General features: G+C 35.2%; 1 protein-coding gene across 1 annotated transcript; it reads left to right on the top strand.

Annotated features, from left to right (window-relative positions):
- The first annotated feature begins 5700 nt into the window (after window positions 1-5700).
- On the top strand, window positions 5701-18401 carry LOC125826007 (uncharacterized). The gene is made up of 12 exons (XM_049505304.1): window positions 5701-5924; window positions 6014-6141; window positions 6240-6302; window positions 7513-7634; window positions 7852-7967; window positions 8056-8860; window positions 9313-10044; window positions 10195-10416; window positions 10547-10642; window positions 10739-10933; window positions 11069-11182; window positions 17940-18401. The coding sequence occupies exons 1-12, from the start codon at window positions 5830-5832 to the stop codon at window positions 18198-18200; spliced, it is 2949 nt and encodes a 982-aa protein (XP_049361261.1). The 5' UTR covers window positions 5701-5829; the 3' UTR covers window positions 18201-18401.
- Window positions 18402-18572: the final 171 nt, after the last annotated feature.

Raw genomic sequence — 18572 nt, 5'->3', positions numbered from 1 at the left:
AGAAGATATAGATAATATAATGCATCAATTTAGTACTCCCACTATCCCAATTTATGCGACTTACTTTCCTTTTTAGTGATTTCAAAAAGAATGACACATTTTTATATTAAGTAACAATTTAACTATAAAATGTTTATTTTACCCTTAATGAAATGATTTATCGTCACACAAATTTCTATCATTCATTTTGGACCACAAGTTTTAAAAGTCTTCATTTCTTTCTTAAACTCCATGCCAAGTCAAATTACCTCACATAAAATGAAACGAAGAGAGTATAAATTATAGGTTATTTTTAAATTTGAATATACACCTGAGTATAAATTTCAATTTTCTTTAAAATTATCTTAAATTTTCACTAAACATTATCAAAATTAAGATATAAACTCTCCTAAAGGGACTATTATAACAACATATGTATGCTCCATACAATTAACAATGGCTTAAGTCATTCACGACCCCTTAAAGTTGTCTGCATAATTCATTTGGACACGTGAACTAAGACTTGTACCTATTGAACACCTAAATTGTTCAAGACATGTACCTATTAAACACAAAACGCTGATATGGCAAAATAAGTGTATCTCACTGCTGGTGAGCACGTGAATACATGTTTTTTTTGTTTTTTTAAAGTAAATTTGTACCTACTTTCTTGACACTTGGCATGCATTGATTAAATAAATGAAAAATTAATTTAATTAAACATTAATCTTTTAATTCATAAAAAAAAAAAAAAAACCCACCCTCATACCCATGTACAAGTCCTCTTCCTCTTCAACCCATCATTTTCAAGACTTCAAATTTCTCTGTCTTTTGTTTTGGCTTTTTTTTTTCTTCATTTTTGGTAAACAAAATGCCTGCTAAATTTGCAAACAAACTGTCTGTTGAATTTGCAAGAAGAAGAAAAAAAATCGACCATTGGAGTTAAAAAGTCGACCAATATTTGTGCATCTTTATTTTCAATAACTTCGATCGAGCAACCATCACCATTCATTAAACTTATTAAAAATGTTATAAATTTTTTTGCTATAATTCTGATTTCTCTTCGTTTTCAATTTCGAAATAATTTATCGATGTCGATTATTCTTATTTTGAGTAACACGGGAAGAAAAAGAAAGAGGAAAGGATTTGGTGGGTGTATTCAGGAAGGGGTGGGGGAGATATATATTTTTTTTATCGCCGGAGAAATCGATGGTGAATGGCGATGGCGGAGTGACAGAGAAGAAGACGAAGGAGAAAGGGCAATAGGTTAGATGGGGTGGGGGGTTAGGTGGGAGTGGGGGAGAATTTTTTTCTTGTCAATTTAATTTTCTATATTATTAAAGGCTGAAAATTATTTTTTATTTTTCAAAATTAAAATTATGGGCCCATGTGCCACGTATCGTAATTTTATTCGTGATTTTGTCAAGATAATGTGTGTGAATTACATGCACAATATTTTTAATGCTAGTTGTCATTTTATGTTCAATAGATAAATATTCGTTAATATTAAAGTGTCTAATAGGTAAGAGTCTCAAATAAGGTGTCTAAATGAATTATGCGAATAACTTTAAAGGGCCGCAGATAACTTAAGTCATTAACAATTTTGCAAAACCTATCAAATTTCAAGCTCAGCTTACGATAAATATCATTAATTAATGTATAGATATAGTAGGAGTTTTGTTCAATCTTTAATGTGTCATTAAGGGGTCGTTTGGTGTGAGGGATAATACCAAATAATCCCGGGATTAAATTATAGTACCGCTTATTTTGTTGTTTGGTTGGCAAGTTCGGGATAACTTATCCCGGGATTAATAATTAATACCGGGATAAGTTATCCCTCTCTTGGGGTGGTATAGTAATCCCGGGATAACTTATCCCGGGATAAAATAGGTAAATGACAAAAATGTCTCTTTCAACCCTTTTGTTATATCACTTTTTACATTAATGAAGGGCATTTTTGTAAACAAATAAATTGTTCTTAAAATTTATTATTTTGAATACAACAAACCAAACACTCAATAAAAAATAATTCCAACACAACTTATCCCATCATAACTAATCCCAACATAACTTATCCCAACATAATTTATCCCATCATAACTCATTTTCAAACCAAACGACCCCTAAGTGCTTAGAGGTCTAATCCCAACAAAATTCTTACATTATAAAGTGATTATGTGAATTGAGTTGTTCACTTTTAAATACTTATTATTGTTTGTTATCAATAGCATAACTATTTACAAAAATAAAAATAAAATAAAAAATGGTGTGTTCTTATTTTCCTCGTTATACATCGTAGGAAAGTGGAATTATCTTATCTGATTCTACCTTCGTCTATTTTATATTGTCATAGTTTCCTTTTTTAGGGTCAAATTATAAAAAAATTGACTAACATTTTACGATGTATTTTTTCATCATATTGATATACAAAAAATTGCAATTTATAGTATTTTTCGTATAGTTTTTAAATATCTATTTTTTTTTGTTTAAGATATCGAATTAATGTAATCTAATTTAACTTTGAAAATTAGTGAAATTTACTTTCGAAAAGTGCTACATGACAAATAAAAATGGATGGAGAGAGTACTAAGGGGCAATTTGGTTACTGGATAAGGGCAAAGTTAATACATGAATAATTTGGTTATTCATCTATTAATTTTATACCATGTTTGGTTTGTAAATAGAATCAAAATTATTCATGTATAAATTTTATACAATGTTTGGTTGGTGTGTCTCCAAATGTTGTATAAAAATTATTCATGTATTGATTTATGTGGTGTTTGGTTGCATTTTTGTAATTCTACATAACTAATACTCACATAACTTGTGATAAAATCTATGTATAATTTTATGCGGGATAGAAGATGGAATAAGTTATGAGGGTATTAGTTATACATGGATTAAAATAATAAAATTACATATTTACCCTTAATTTGTTTACTTAATTATTTATTTCTAAATAATAATGTATATTAATATTAATTCACAAGATTAATGAGTAATTTTTTCTTTTTTTAAAAAAGGACTGGCCTAACTCAAATTTTTTTAGTTTCGTGATCCCCCCAACCCCGCACCCACCCACACACACCACACACAAACAAACCCAAAACTGTTTGGCGTTTAACCCCGACTTCGACCCGAACTGTTCCATTTTATTATTTGTGCGCATCATATTATAGATTTCTGCAGCGCATCACACTATAGATTTCTCGCCCCCCCCCCCCCCCCCCCCTGTTGCATTTTATCTTGGATACAAGCTTTATAATTTTCTATTTTTAAAAAAAACGTATATTAATTTACAATAAATTAAACAATCAATAAGTAATAATATATGTATTATAATTTCTACATAACTAAATCCTACATAAATAATGCCTACATAACTAATATTTGTATAATTAATACCTACATAATCAATACATGCATAACTAATACATGCATAACCAATATCTGCATAATTAATACTTACATAACTAATACATGCATACCTAATACATACATAACTAATACATGCATAACTAATACCTACATAACTAATATTTGCATAACTAATACCTACATTACTAATACTTGCATAACTAATACCTATATAACTAATACCTGCATAACTAATACATATATAACTAATACTTGCATAACTCTAACCAGTAACCAAACGGCCCTAAGTTATTTTGCACAAAATTCAAGAATGGAAAACGCCTCTTTATTAAGCAAAAAGTTGTTGAATAATAATGAATATTTTTTTACAAAAATTGGAGTCTGAAATAAATATTACTACTATATATAAATAATTTTTCAAAAGTATTTACACCTCGCAACTAAATGTATAATATTATATAGGAAAAATTATATATAATAGCAAACTATTAATTCAAATTAAATGATATAAATATACTTTGATTTAATTGTATCCTATAGCAAACTATTGCTATTTTCGCCACTCTCTTTGGTGGAATCTCGCTCGCCACTCTCGTTTGGTGGCAGTCTCGCTCGCCTCTCTCGCTTTTATACAAACACAATATATAAAATGCATTTGTGTGTATAAAGCGAGAGGAAATTGTATATATACATATATTTTCGTTCCCCTATCTCCCCTCTCCCAGATCTCGCTCGCCACTCTCCCAAATCTCGCTCGCCACCCTCGCCTCTCTCGCTTATACAAACAGAAACGAAATGTATAAATTGCGCTTCTGTTTGTATAAAGCGAGAGAAAATTATATATACACATGCAAATACATATATCTTCGTCCTATACACTTATAATTATACAATAAAAATGTTTTTCTGCCCAGTTTTCTTTTGCCTTTCTCTCTTTCTCGTTTTATACATACACAGATTATATAATTGATCTTTTGTATATAACTGCTTTCTTTTGTATATGCATGGCGAATTATACAACTGTTTTCTTTGTATATGTATAGCAAATTATACAACTGTTTTTTTATATATATGTATAGCGAATTATACATATATATGTTTGCTATGAAGCGCAATTATGCAAACTTTGTTATAACATACAAATATGAATTTTGTGTTTGCTATATGTGAAAGTTGTTCAATTATATAATATTTTATCTAAAGAAAAATTATTATATATAATGTATCAAATGTATAGAGTGTATAATCAATAATGTATACCATTTATAAAGTGTATAATAAATTTTTATATTACATAAATATGACCTATGAGATACGTGAAGTACGATAACAACAATATACGGGTGGAGTGTTTGCATATCTTGCGAGGTAGATTGGTTGTTTCTAAAAGACCATAAGGAAGAAAGAATATTTTCAGAAGATTCTTCGACTCGAGTATAGAAAAGTGATTGAGCAGAAAATATAGCAAATAATATCAAAATAATGACAAAACACCGTAAAAGTAATTGGGGTAGAAAGCAAAAGCAAGACATTAAGACTCGTTTGGCCCCAAGAATACTTGGGAAATGGAGTTTGGTCATATAACTTGACAAATTTGTCAAATATCTCAAGTTCCCAAATACTAGAAAAACTAGTATTTGGCCCAAGTTATAATATTTGAAAATTTTAAATTTTTTGAAAATTACCCCAAACTTTTATATTTTATAAAAAAAATACTCATTATTTATTAAGCCTAACTAATATTTGTTACTACCTCCTCCGAAAATGTTAAAGTTCTAAATTGAATGATAAAAATAATAAAAAAGAGCAATTTGTTTTAATGGATTATAATTATAACCGAATCAATGACAAGTTTGATATGCAATTAATGTATTGCTCTTGCATATATTGCTATTTTGTTGTTGTTGATTGTTATCAATTATGTTATAAAGTTATTTTTTAACTGAGATACTACAAATTTATGGGTAAATAGTTTTAGGATTTATGGATATAGATCATATTTTTTTAAAATAGACAAATATTCTTGGTAAAACTTGGGGACAAACACATGGTGTAATTTCACTCCAAACTTGGCAAAAATATTATTCGCCAAGAATATTTGGAAACTTGAAGCCAAACACTAAGGAATCATTTGGTGTGATGTATAAGATATAAAAATTCCAAAGTAAAATGTAGAATTATTTTATCTCACGTTTAATTACGTTTAATTGAAAGTATTAGATAGTCTTAAATTATTTAAACACTTCCCTGCTGTTTATTAACTTTCTACCGTAATCCGCCACATAAATCATATTTTCCCCATAATATAATATTTTTATGACGTAAAAAAAAAAAGAAAAAAAAAGGAGTAGTGATTACTGAAGGCCGGCTATAGTTAAACCCATTCTGAACTCTCATTCCGCCCCCAAAAGAGCTGGAACAAAACTACTACAAAAAATCTTCTCTCAGATCTAAATTTAATCGCCATTAGCTATGGCGATTAGAGCTTTTCTTCTCTGTATCATATTGTTTTCATCGTCTTACACGTCTTTCGCTCTCTATGAAGATCAAGTCGGACTCATGGACTGGTAATTTTTTGCAATTTTTATCATTATACTTGGTAAACGATGTTCAATTATGTGCTTAAATAAGTATTTGAGTGATTTGATTTGTGTAGGCATCAGCAGTATATTGGAAAAGTGAAGAAGGCAGTGTTTCAAACACAGAAGGCAGGTAGGAAGCGTGTTGTGGTATCTACTGAAGAGAATGCAATCGCTGCTCTCGATCTTCGTCACGGCGAGATTTGTGAGTTATTATCGGATTCTGTTTGTTGAAATTAAGTGATTTTGTTATGTTTTATCCTCCGATGCGAATTTGTTGAAATGGATTTGTGTTTTTTGCAGTTTGGAGGCAGATTTTGGGAGTCAATGATGTCATTGATGAAATCGATATCGCCTTGGGAAAATGTACTATTACTTTTTTTTTTGTTTATCTTATTAGTTTGAGCTAGTGGAAAATTGAATTTTGAGCGAGTAGATTTACTCTTTTGCTATGTTTGTTTCATGCTACTTGGATTACTTACTGAGCCTAGGTTGCTAGTATCTTTTTGTTTGGTATAAAGTTTGTCTGCATACTCAACTGTGTGCTCTAGACACAATTATGAAGAGTTACAAGTATATGCTCCTTTTATATGGTAATCTAAGTGGTTTTATTTAGGATTATGCAAAAAGTAAACAACTTGAGATAGTTGAATATGATGCCTCTGAATCATTAATGAGGGACAATGTCGAAGACCTTTTATGTGGATAGAGTTAGAAGGACAATTAGGTCTATAATCGTTCATGTTACTTGAATTCTCTCTCTATATCTGTTATTAGACATTAGTAAGCAGCTTTAATCTGTTAGTGTCCCTGCTTTGGAGAAAGAAAGATATCTATATCCTTACCACTGACTAATTCTCTTTTATTAGAGAACTCACCGGAATAGTTTTCTGTTCAAATACCATTACCATTAAAGAAGCCTATGAGAGTTGGGAAACCCATCAAAAAAACATGGTGTATGGTGCCTGCTGCTATCTTTTGGTGCATCTGGAATGAAGTAATCGGAGATGTTTTGATGGGATTTCAATTCCTACCACATTCTTAAATCCAACTGTTTGGTCTTATTATATAGCTGGTTCAACCAGGCCCCTGTAACCACTGATGAATTTTTTTTGGACTATGTCTGCTCTTTAGTTATTTAGTAAATTCTTGTACATGAGCAGACCCCTTCTTTTGCTGTAATTTTTTGCCTTGCATCTTCTTGATGCCTTCTAATGAAATATCCTTACTTCATAAAAAAAAAGGTTTTCTGTTCAATGTTTAAGAATCGGAGTCTTGACATCATGGACTCTCGGGAAAAAAATGAAATAATTGTCCTTTTTTCCATCAGTAATTTATTTTACTGTTACTTTTGATGGGTCAGTATGTTTAATCTGTTCATCTATCCTAAAACTTCAATTCAGTTGATTCTTATGAAAATTTTCCTAGCTTGATGCACCTTAATCTTTGGAGGGAAGGGCGTGCATCCTAATTTGTTGGTGGAGCAAATATTCACAATAAACTCTATAAGTTGTAATATTATAATATTATTTGGTACTGAATGCTTATAGCTACTGGACTTATTATTTCTTTTCAGACGTTGTCACCCTATCATCGGGAGGAAGTGTCTTAAGAGCTTGGAACCTTCCTGATGGACAGATGGTGTGGGAGTCATTCCTTCTTGGATCAAAGCCCTCAAGATCATTGTTGTTGACTCCAGTAAGTGCAAAGATTTCTGATTTACTATTTATCCCTATTACAAATTTGTGAAATGTGTACGACACCAAAAACCTATCCTTTGCATGTTTCAACTTAGAGATGATTTTAAGTTTAGTAATTTCCGAACATACTTGAAGAAAATGTCATTTGTCATGTCGATGAAGAGGCTGAGAAGTCAGTGAGACCGATATACAAATTTGTTATTTTCTCTTTTCAGACAAATTTCGGAGCTGACAAGGACAATGTTATTCTGGCTTATGGCAATGGTTGCCTGCATGCTGTTTCCAGCATTGACGGTGACATCCTCTGGAAGAAGGAGTTAGCAGAGAACGGGTTAGGGAACCTTATAAAACTATTTTACCGTTCTTTTGACCTAAGTTTATGAAAAGGTCCATCTAATCTGTAGTTTCTCAAAGTGCAGCATTGACGTTCAACATTTGGTTCATCCTGAAGAAAGTGACACAATATACGCTTTAGGAATTGGTGAGGCATCCCAGTTTGAAGCATATGTAATCAATGTTAGAAATGGAGAACTGCTGAAGCACAGTAGCAAGGGGTTTCCTGGTGGATTTTCTGGTGATTTGTCATTACCTACAAGTGACAAAGCAGTCGTGCTTGATTCATCTGAGTCAAGTTTAGTCTCTGTAAGCTTTGTTGGTGGAGAAATTAAATTTCAAGAGTTCCAGATTTCTGATCTTCAGGGTTACTCAGGAGAAGCAGTATTATTACCTTCCAAACTTGCAGGAATGGTTGCCATAAAAATCGACAGATCTTTGTTGTTGGTTAAATTGAAAGATGAAGGCACACTGGAGGTAGTTGACACAGTCCCTCATGTTGAAGCTGTAAGTGATTCTTTGTCTTTTGCTGAAGGCCAGACCGCTTTTGGGCTGATTCAGCAAGATGGCCGTAAAATTCAACTTTCTGTTAAGTCTAGTAATGATTGGAAGAGCCATTTTCTCAAGGAAAGTATTGAATTCGACCAACAAAGGGGACTTGTGCACAAGGTCTTCATCAACATCTATGTCCGAACAGATCGAACTTATGGATTTAGGGCATTGATTGTCATGGAAGACCATTCACTATTGTTGTTACAACAAGGTGCCGTTGTCTGGAATAGAGAAGATGCACTTGCATCTATTATAGATGTAACAACCTCAGAGTTGCCCATACAAAAGGATGGTGTCTCTGTTGCAAAAGTGGAGCACAACCTCTTTGAGTGGCTTAAGGTATGAAGCATGTGAAAAAGTTTGAATTTGATAAATCACAAAAGAATCATGATTTGCCCAAATTTATAATCTATCTTGTAATTTATGCAGATCTCTTTATTACTGTTCTAAGAAAAAAAACATATAATGATTTTTCGTTTATTTACTTTCTTTTCTGCTTTTATTATGGACCTCATGTGAAACTCTGTTTTGTGGCAGTTCATGAAAGTTTATGTAATCAGTTTTCTGTATACATGAGGTCATAATATCTGGTATAAGAATTTTAGTGTGTCATCCTTGGTGTTTGCTTACAATAGGCATAGCTGGATAGTAAACATTGAAGTGCGAACTTGTGCTTTATCAAAAAAAAGTGTGAACTTGTGTTGTTCGATTTGATAATTACTTTGGTGTTGTTATCTTTCTATTTTGTTTAGTACCTGATTCGTTTCACTTCTATATTATTTTGTTGGAAGGGACATTTGCTGAAACTAAAAGCTACTTTAATGCTTGCAACTCCTGATGATGTAGCAGCAGTTCAGAGAATAAGGTTACAAAGTGCTGAGAAAAGTAAGATGACCCGAGACCACAATGGATTTAGGAAGCTACTCATTGTACTTACACGAGCAGGGAAACTTTTTGCACTTCACACAGGAGATGGCCGAATTGTTTGGTCTCGACTACTGAATGCTTTCCATAAATCAGGAACTTGTGAAAGTCCAAGGGGGATCAAGTTACATCAGTGGCAGGTGCCCCATCATCATGCATTAGATGAGAACCCATCAGTTCTTGTAGTTGGAACTTGTGGACATAATTCAGATGCATCTGGTATTCTCTCCTTTGTTGATGCATACAAAGGAGAGGAGCTTAATTACTTAGCTCCTGTTCATTCCATTACACAAGTTATTCCTCTGCCATTTACTGATTCAACTGAGCAACGTCTACATCTAATAATAGATGCTGAGGGGTATGGCCACCTGTACCCTAGAACTCCTGAGGCAGTTGACATTTTTCAAAAGGAGTTGGGAAACATATATTGGTATTCAGTTGATATAAACAATAATCTCTTAAAGGGGCATGTGGTGAAGAAAAATTGCAAAAAGGAGATAGCTGATGACTACTGTTTTGAATCCAGTGACCTTTGGTCTGTTATATTCCCCTCAGATTCCGAAAAGATCATTGCAACTTCAACCAGAAAATTAAGTGAGGTAATCTTTTGCTCTTCTTTAAAAGATCATTGCAACTTAAGCAAAGAAAATTAAGAGAGGTGTCTTGGTTAAAGTTACCACAGATTGTGCTGCTGAACCTTGATATTGTAGTTTTATATTCTTCTTTTTTCTGCATCTCGTTCTTTTCAGGTGGTTCATACGCAAGCTAAAGTTAACGCTGACCAGGATGTATTGTATAAATATATATCTAAGAATTTGTTGTTTCTGGCCACTGTTACTCCTAAAGCAATGGGTGACATTGGATCAGTGACCCCTGACGATTCCTGGCTTTTTGTTTATCTTGTTGACACAATAACTGGCCGAGTGCTGCTCCGTATGTCTCATCATGGCTGTCAGGGACCTGTACATGCAGTAAGTGTTCCTTGACTCAAACCCTGTAATACTAAAATAATTTTTGCTTGTAAAGATAATAGTCTTTTATCTTGATGTTCTTTTCTACTGATAAGTTACCAAGTATCGTGACATGCCTCTCTGTGTGAAGGTATTTAGCGAAAATTGGGTTGTCTATCACTACTTCAACCTGCGTGCACACAGATATGAGATGTCTGTTGTTGAGATCTACGACCAGTCTCGCGCGGTACATTTTTTCACCAATTGTTATCTTTCAGTTTGTTCTCTGTAGCCCTTATTTTTCTTTCTGTAACCCTTGTTTACCATACTTAAATATTTGTAGGACAACAAAGATGTCTTGAAGCTTGTTCTTGGAAAGCATAATCTTAGTGCGCCTGTCTCTTCCTACTCGCGTCCTGAAATCATGACCAAGTCTCAATCTTACTTTTTCACACACAGTGTGAAAGCAGTAGCAGTTACCTCAACAGCAAAAGGCATCACTTCTAAACAACTGCTTATTGGCACAATTGGTGATCAGGTCAGATTTGCTATCTCTTGTCCAAACACTTTTAGTTTTACTTTCATGCTATCTTCTCTTGGTTAATTGGAGTTGTCATTTGTTATTTGGCGTGTATCTTAGACATATCATGCTCCATATGTTGGTATAATGCAGGTTTTGGCCCTTGACAAGCGTTTTCTTGATCCTCGTCGAACACTGAACCCTACTCAAGCTGAAAAGGAGGAAGGGATTATGCCTCTTACTGATACATTGCCAATCATGCCACAGGTGAGAACTTCCTTTCTAAGCTTGCCGCAAAGGAAAAACACATTACATTTTGTTGATAAAAGAAATAGTCCTTTACACCAAGGGAGAGTTGTGAGAAATATATATGGAAAAATTATTATTGAATTGTTGTTCTAATAATTACATAGAGAACCCTATTTATAGACACTATATAATACAATTCCTTACCAAATAGGAGACTATAAACTATTCCTAGTTTGTGTAGGATTGTGTTTTCCTATTCTATTCTAACACTCCCCCTCAAGCTGGTGCATACAAATTATATGTACCTAGCTTGTTACAAATGTAATTAATACGAGGACTAGTAAGAGACTTGGTGAAGATATCTGCAAGTTGATCATTTGACTTCACAAATTTGGTAACAATATCTCCTGAGAGTATCTTTTCTCTTACAAAGTGACAATCAATCTCAATGTGCTTAGTCCTCTCATGAAACACTGGATTTGATGTGATATGAAGGGCCGCTTGATTATCACACACAAGTTCCATATGACCGGTTTCTCCAAACTTCAATTCTCCAAGCAACTGTTTGATCCAAACTAGCTCACAAGTTGCTACAGCCATTGCTCGATATTCTGCTTCTGCACTGGATCGAGCAACCACACTTTGTTTCATACTCTTCCATGACACCAAATTACCTCCAACTAAAACACAATATCCGGATGTAGAACGTCTATCAAAGGGTGATCCTGCCCAATCAGCGTCTGTATATCCGGTGATATGCTCATGGCCTTGATCCTCGAAGAGTAGTCCTTTACCAGGAGTTGACTTTATATATCGCAGAATACGAACAACTACATCCCAATGACTATCACAAGGAGAAGTCATAAACTGACTTACAACACTCACAGGAAAAGAGATGTCCGGTCTAGTCACACTGAGGTAATTCAACTTTCCAACCAACCGTCTATACCTTTCAGGATTACTGAGTTGCTCCCCTGTCCTGGAAGGAGTTTAACATTCGGATCCATAGGAGTGCCAATGGGTTTACATCCCATCATTCCTGTCTCCTCAAGAATGTCTAAAGCATACTTGCGTTGAGAAATAACAATACCTGATCTAGACTGAGCAACCTCAATACCAAGAAAATACTTCAATCTGCCAAGGTCTTTAGTTTGGAAATGCTGAAAGAGATACTGCTTCAAATTAGTGATACCAACTTGATCATTACCGGTGATAACGGTATTATCAACGTAAACAACCAAATAAATACACAGATTTGGTGCTGAATGCCGATAAAACACAGAGTGATCAGCGCCACTACGAGTCATGCCAAACTTCTGAATTGTTGTGCTGAACTTTCCAAACCAAGCTCGAGGAGACTGTTTCAGACCATATAGTGACCGACGCAATCGACATACAAGGCTAGTAGACTCTCCCTGAGCAACAAAACCAGGTGGTTGCTCCATATAGACTTCTTCCTTAAGATCACCATGCAGAAAAGCATTTTTAATGTCCAACTGATGAAGAGGCCAATGACGAACGACAGCCATAGATAGAAAAAGACGGACTGATGCTATTTTGGCCACATGAGCGAAAGTGTCACTATAATCTAGCCCAAATATATGAGTATACCCTTTAGCAACAAGGCGAGCCTTAAGCCGATCGACTTATCTGGACCAATTTTGACCGCATAAACCCAACGACAACCAACAGTAGACTTACCTGTAGGAAGGGAGACAAGCTCCCAAGTACCACTCGAATGTAAAGCAGACATCTCATCAATCATAGCCTGCCTCCATCCAGAATGAGAAAGTGCTTCTCCTGTAGTCTTAGGGATGGAAATAGAGGACAAAGATAATACAAAGGTATAATGGGGTGAAGATAAACGATGATAACTCAAGAAAGTATAATGGGGATTAGTATTTCGAGTAGATTGTATACCTTTTTGAAGTGCAATCGATTGGCTAGCAGGGGGCAAGGCCACAGTGGGAGCAGAGTCCGGCGCATGACATGAATCATTTGAGACTAGTGCTGGACGAGGACGTCGATGATAAATTAGGAGTGGTGGCACTGTAACTGGAGATGGAGAAGATACCGTAGGTCCCTCAAAAGTCGATACAGGTAAGACCTGAGGTATGGGTAAGACCTCAGAGATATCAAGATGATCAGAAGATGTGTAGTAAGGTTGAGATTCAAAGAATGTTACATCGGTAGACATAAAATATCGGCGGAGATCATGTGAATAGCAACGATACCCTTTTTGAACTCGAGAGTAACCAAGAAAGACACATTTAAGAGCACGAGGGTCTAATTTATCTTTTCCTGGGGCTAAGTTATGAACAAAACATGTGCTCCCAAATACACGAGGAGGGATAGAATAGAGATGTGACTGTGGATATAGTATGAAATGTGGAACCTAATTCGAAATAGAAGATGAGGGCATTCTATTAATTAAATAGCAAGATGAAAGGACTGCATCACCCCAAAAACGCAACGGAACATGGGGTTCAATGAGGAGAGTGCGAGCAGTCTCAATAAGATGCCTATTCTTTCTTTCCGCTACACCATTTTGTTGAGGAGTGTATGGACAAGATGTTTGGTGAATAATTCCTTGGTGAGACATAAACTCCTGAAACTGGGATGATAAGTATTCTAAGGCATTATCACTACGAAAAGTACGAATAGAAACACCAAACTGATTTTTTATTTCAGCAAAGAAACTTTTGAATATAGAAAATAACTCAGAACGATCTTTCATTAAGAAAACCCAAGTACATCTCGAATAATCATCAATGAAACTAACAAAATAACGAAATCCTAAGGTGGAACTGACTCTACTAGGACCCCAAACATTAGAATGAACTAATGAAAAAATAGACTCTGAACGACCCTCAGTACCACGTGAAAATGTGGCACGAGTGTGTTTCCCAAGTTGACACGACTCACAATCTAATTTGGACAAACTAGATAAACTAGGCACCATCTGTTGCAGTTTAGATAGACTCGGATGTCCCAAACGTTTGTGAATGAGGTCCGGAGGATCTGTAACAGAGCATGCTGTGAAGGAATTTGAAGAGGTAAGATAGTAAAGGCCTTGTGATTCTGTCCTGTGCCAATCGTCTGTCCCGTACTGCGGTCCTGCATGTGAAAAAAATCATCAAAAAAGGTTATGCCACAATGTAGGGCACGTGTCAAACGACTAACAAATGCCAGATTAAAAGGGGAACCAGGGACATAAAGAACATAGTCTAGAGTGACAGAAGATAAGGGTGTGGCTTTTCCAACTCCTTTTGGTTTTGTTTGTATCCCATTGGCCAAAGTAATAGCAGGAAGAGATTGTGAATAAACAATATCTAACAGAAGTGATTTGTTACCAGAAACATGATCAGAAGCGCCTGAGTCCATGACCCATGATCCATGAGTATTAGACTGTGAAACACAAGCAAAAGAATTACCCGCAACAGCAACATCATGTTGAACAACCGAAGCTACTTGTGGAGACGTTTGCTTACTTGCTCGATATTGAAGGAACTCATCATATTCTGATTGAGCAATATGAGCATTATGGGATGGTCGATCAGGCGGAGCAACAAATGCTTTTTGTGAAGATGTATGCTTACTTGCACGATTACGAAGGAACTCATTATACTCCTTTAGAGTAGCATAATCATAACTGGGTGGTGGACCATGCAAATTATGACATATGTCCAGACTTATGACAATAACTACACTTGGATCGAGGTTTTCCAAGACGACCTCCTCCTCGTCGATTCTCCATAGATTGATATACTCGTTTTTCTATGGTTTGAGATGCGAGAGCAGATAAATCAAAGGTCGGTGATGAAACTACTTTGTGGCTGGGAGGCGCGGCAATATGAAGTAGACAAGAGAATAATCATCAACTGTAGGAATTGTAGGACTAGCTAAAATCTGATCACGCACTGAATCATGGTCAGTAGAAAGTCCAGCAAGTGTAAGAACTAGAAACAACGTCTGTCTGTGTTCTTGTTGTTTGTCCACATTTGTAGTGATTGGCATCAACGTGTCAAATTCCTCCATGACTGATTGCACCTGACCCAAGTAAGTAGACATATCGGATTCTTGTTTCTTTAAGCTAGTCATTCTAGATATCACATCATAGAATCGAGATATATCATTAGTATATAAAGCATGAGCCTTTTCCCAAACTGAATAACATGTTTGGGATGAGCGAAACAAGGGCATCAACTTGGAATCGATAGATCGCCATAGGAGACTACATAATTGAGCATCAACCTTCTCCCATTGTGCTTTGACGTTATTATCTGTCTCACTAGCCTTTGCCTTTTCATCTACCACACAAGTATTGTTGGTTAAGTGAATCATGAACGCCTTGCCCCTTGCACCATAACTCAACCGAGGAAGCCCAGGCTAAATAGTTTGAGCTTCCCATTAATGGTTTTGAAGTGATCATAACACTTGAACTACCTATAATCTTGGAGCCAAAAATATCAATCCCTAAAGACATATTATGAATTTAGAGAGAGGAAAAAAATTAAAAAAAATAAGGCTGGTCAGAATCTGGAAAAAAAGAAAAGAAGGGTGCAGTCGCCGGGAATTAGGTCTGACTGCCCGAAATTGGTCGGAATAAGAAAATAAATATACAGTCTGCCTCGGAATGGAGAGGCGACCTCAATGAAAAAAAAAATTGGTCGAAAAAACTGGCCGGAAAGTGTCGCACGCGCCGGCGTGTGATGCGCGTGGTGACGCGACCCAGGAACTCCTGGCGGCGCGTGAGGGCGCGTGACTCGGTGAAACTCAGAGGAGCTCACTGGGGTTTTATCGCCTGAGTGTTCCGCACCTCATGGTGGTGTGGGTTGTCGCACTACACTTGGAAAACAAGACAACAATGCAAACCAGCCATTGACAGTCACCGGATTCCGACTTCTTTTTTCTTTTTCACCAATGCTCTGATACCATGTGAGAAATATATATGGAGAAATTATTATTGAATTGTTGTTCTAATAATTACATAGAGAACCCTATTTATAGACACTATATAATACAATTCCTTATCAAATAGGAGACTATAAACTATTCCTAGTTTGTGTAGGATTGTGTTTTCCTTTTCTATTCTAACAAGAGTTTTGATGGATGGAACTATTCTAACAAGAGTTTTGATGGATGGAACAGCATAGTCACGAAATATTTCCATTATGTGCATTTATATGCATAGAGAAATATAGCTGCTTGATTGAAGTGATAAATTCGGCGAATCTGTATTTATTGATCTATGTATGCCTTTGTTTGATTGGAGTAAAAACAGGAGGGGCAGGAGGAGGGCTAAAAGTGGTGGGTATGGGCCATTTCAGTATAGGGTAAGAGAGTAAATGATTGGGTACCTTCTTTTTTTTCTCGTTAAAGAGTTGGGTACTCTTTTATGTCAGATTTTTCAATAACTGAATGGGAAGGGAGTATATTATATTTGCTTCAATAGTTCAATTGCAACTTTACCAAAATACCGCAAAGAAAATCATCAATAATTCACCAAGGGGAAGTAAATCATTTCCTCTCTCCTCCCATTTAGAAACCAAAGATTAAGCGATTATGTTTTGCTTTGGCTAATAAATAATGTTTATTTTGTTGTCCAACCATGTCTGATAAAAGCTAGAGATCAAACTGATGCTAACCATCAAGTGGCAGTTCTACTCAGAAACGTAGAGTTTGGTAACCAAATTTATTAGCATATTTTCTTTATAGAGCCTTTTGGCTAGAATCTCAAAACGGGGCCAGTCAATAGGCCTTAGTGATCATAATAATCCTAGTCAGTGTTGTTTCTAAGATAAGAGCATTTGATATTAAATCTACTTCTAGAACATATGAGCTAGTTTTTTGAAGCATTTAATATTAAATCTACTTCTAGAACATATGAGCTGGTTTTTTGAAGCATTTAATATTAAATCTACTTCTAGAACATATGAGCTAGTTTTTTGAAGCTTTTGATATTAAATCTACTTCTAGACTAGGAATACTAATGTGTAGTACCATATTGCACATCAAGAACGTGTAGGAATCTACTCCGAGTTAGTTTCTCTATGGAGAGAAATAATCACATCATTTGAAGGAACCTGACATCTTTTCCACTCTAGATCATGAAACTTGTTTGGTCTTGGTGATGCTTTCACTCTTTTAAATTTTTAGACCTTGTTACACTTTTACGCCTTTATTGGCGCTTTTTTTGGCTAGGATTGAGGGTAGGTTGAGTCTCATTTGTCAGTTGGCACATAGGTGATCTTTTATGCTGATATATGAAAGGTCTTTGATCAAACAGAGATTTGTATTCTCATGTCTTTGTTCTTTGTGTAGCTCTCATTACCATTTTAAATTTTTATATCGGGTCACATACTCACATGAATACGAGTTGAAACTAGTTAAACTAAGTTTTGATGGGATATCTTATATGCTAGTATAAGTTTCTTTGATCAAACAGAGACTCATTTGCATGTGTTTCTTCAGAACTTATGTTATTCTTCTCATTTCTCTGGATTTATTTCATGGTAATGTTTTACATGCATCTTACAATTTTTTAGATAGGAATAAGAAATGAGAAAATACATCTCTCTCTCTTACATCATATGTTGGTCTGGAAAACTGAGTTGTCCTTCGAGATATTTGAATTGCATGCTTACAGAATTCAGGAACTGCTAACTCTTAAGAACAAAAGGCATATCATAAATCGTCATCCAAGTCTTGTATTCTATATGGGACAACTATTAACAGTTGGTTCTTCATATTGATTTGATGGTTGCTCTCGCAGGCTTTCGTTACACACGCCCTTAAAGTGGAAGGCCTTAGAAGCATAATAGCTATACCGGCAAAGCTAGAGTCAACCACCCTCATCTTTGCTCACGGAGTTGATCTCTTTTTCACTCGGCTTGCTCCTTCAAAGACATACGACTCTCTCACCGATGATTTCAATTATGCTTTGCTTCTCCTTACCATAGTTGCCCTAGTTATATCAATTTTCGTAACGTGGATTTGGTCTGAGAGGAAAGATTTACAGGAGAAGTGGAGGTGAGCCTTTCAATCAACAAAGTGGAGGCGAGTCCAAAGCCATTACACTTCCTTCAACCGTTGTATTGTTTTAGTACTCAACCAATTGTTTTTGGCACTTTAACACAATCTTCTTAGATTAGGGAGTTAGGCTAAGTTGTACTTTTAGTAATTTTGTAAAATTGGCCCTCGTTTAGTTTTTTCTACATGGAAGAAAATTTGTGACATTGATATTTCATTTTGGTGGCAAGAGATACAAAATTTCACACACAAGTAGCTTGACAACAGTAATAATTTATCAACTTTCCAATATGCTACATTATGCTTTGCTCATTAAATTGTGTTTTTCTTTTCATTAGTGCTCTAGTTGTAGTAAACATTTGACCACTAAGCACAA

Source organism: Solanum verrucosum, unplaced genomic scaffold, assembly GCF_900185275.1.
Source record: "Solanum verrucosum unplaced genomic scaffold, falcon-dt-bn FXZP01000125.1, whole genome shotgun sequence".
In the NCBI taxonomy this organism is placed as follows: Eukaryota; Viridiplantae; Streptophyta; class Magnoliopsida; order Solanales; family Solanaceae; genus Solanum; species Solanum verrucosum.
The sequence above is the reverse complement of the archived record's forward strand: the minus strand, read 5'-3'. Positions and strand labels throughout refer to the sequence as shown.

What these genes read in the sequence shown, in the direction of transcription:
- LOC125826007 (XM_049505304.1), top strand. Translation starts at nt 5,830, where the DNA reads ATGGCGATTAGAGCTTTTCTTCTCTGTATCATATTGTTTTCATCGTCT. An exon ending in TCTTCGTCACGGCGAGATTT is followed by an intron (nt 6,142 to 6,239) that starts GTGAGTTATTAT and finishes TGTTTTTTGCAG; the next exon opens with TTTGGAGGCAGATTTTGGGA. An exon ending in CAACCAGAAAATTAAGTGAG is followed by an intron (nt 10,045 to 10,194) that starts GTAATCTTTTGC and finishes CGTTCTTTTCAG; the next exon opens with GTGGTTCATACGCAAGCTAA.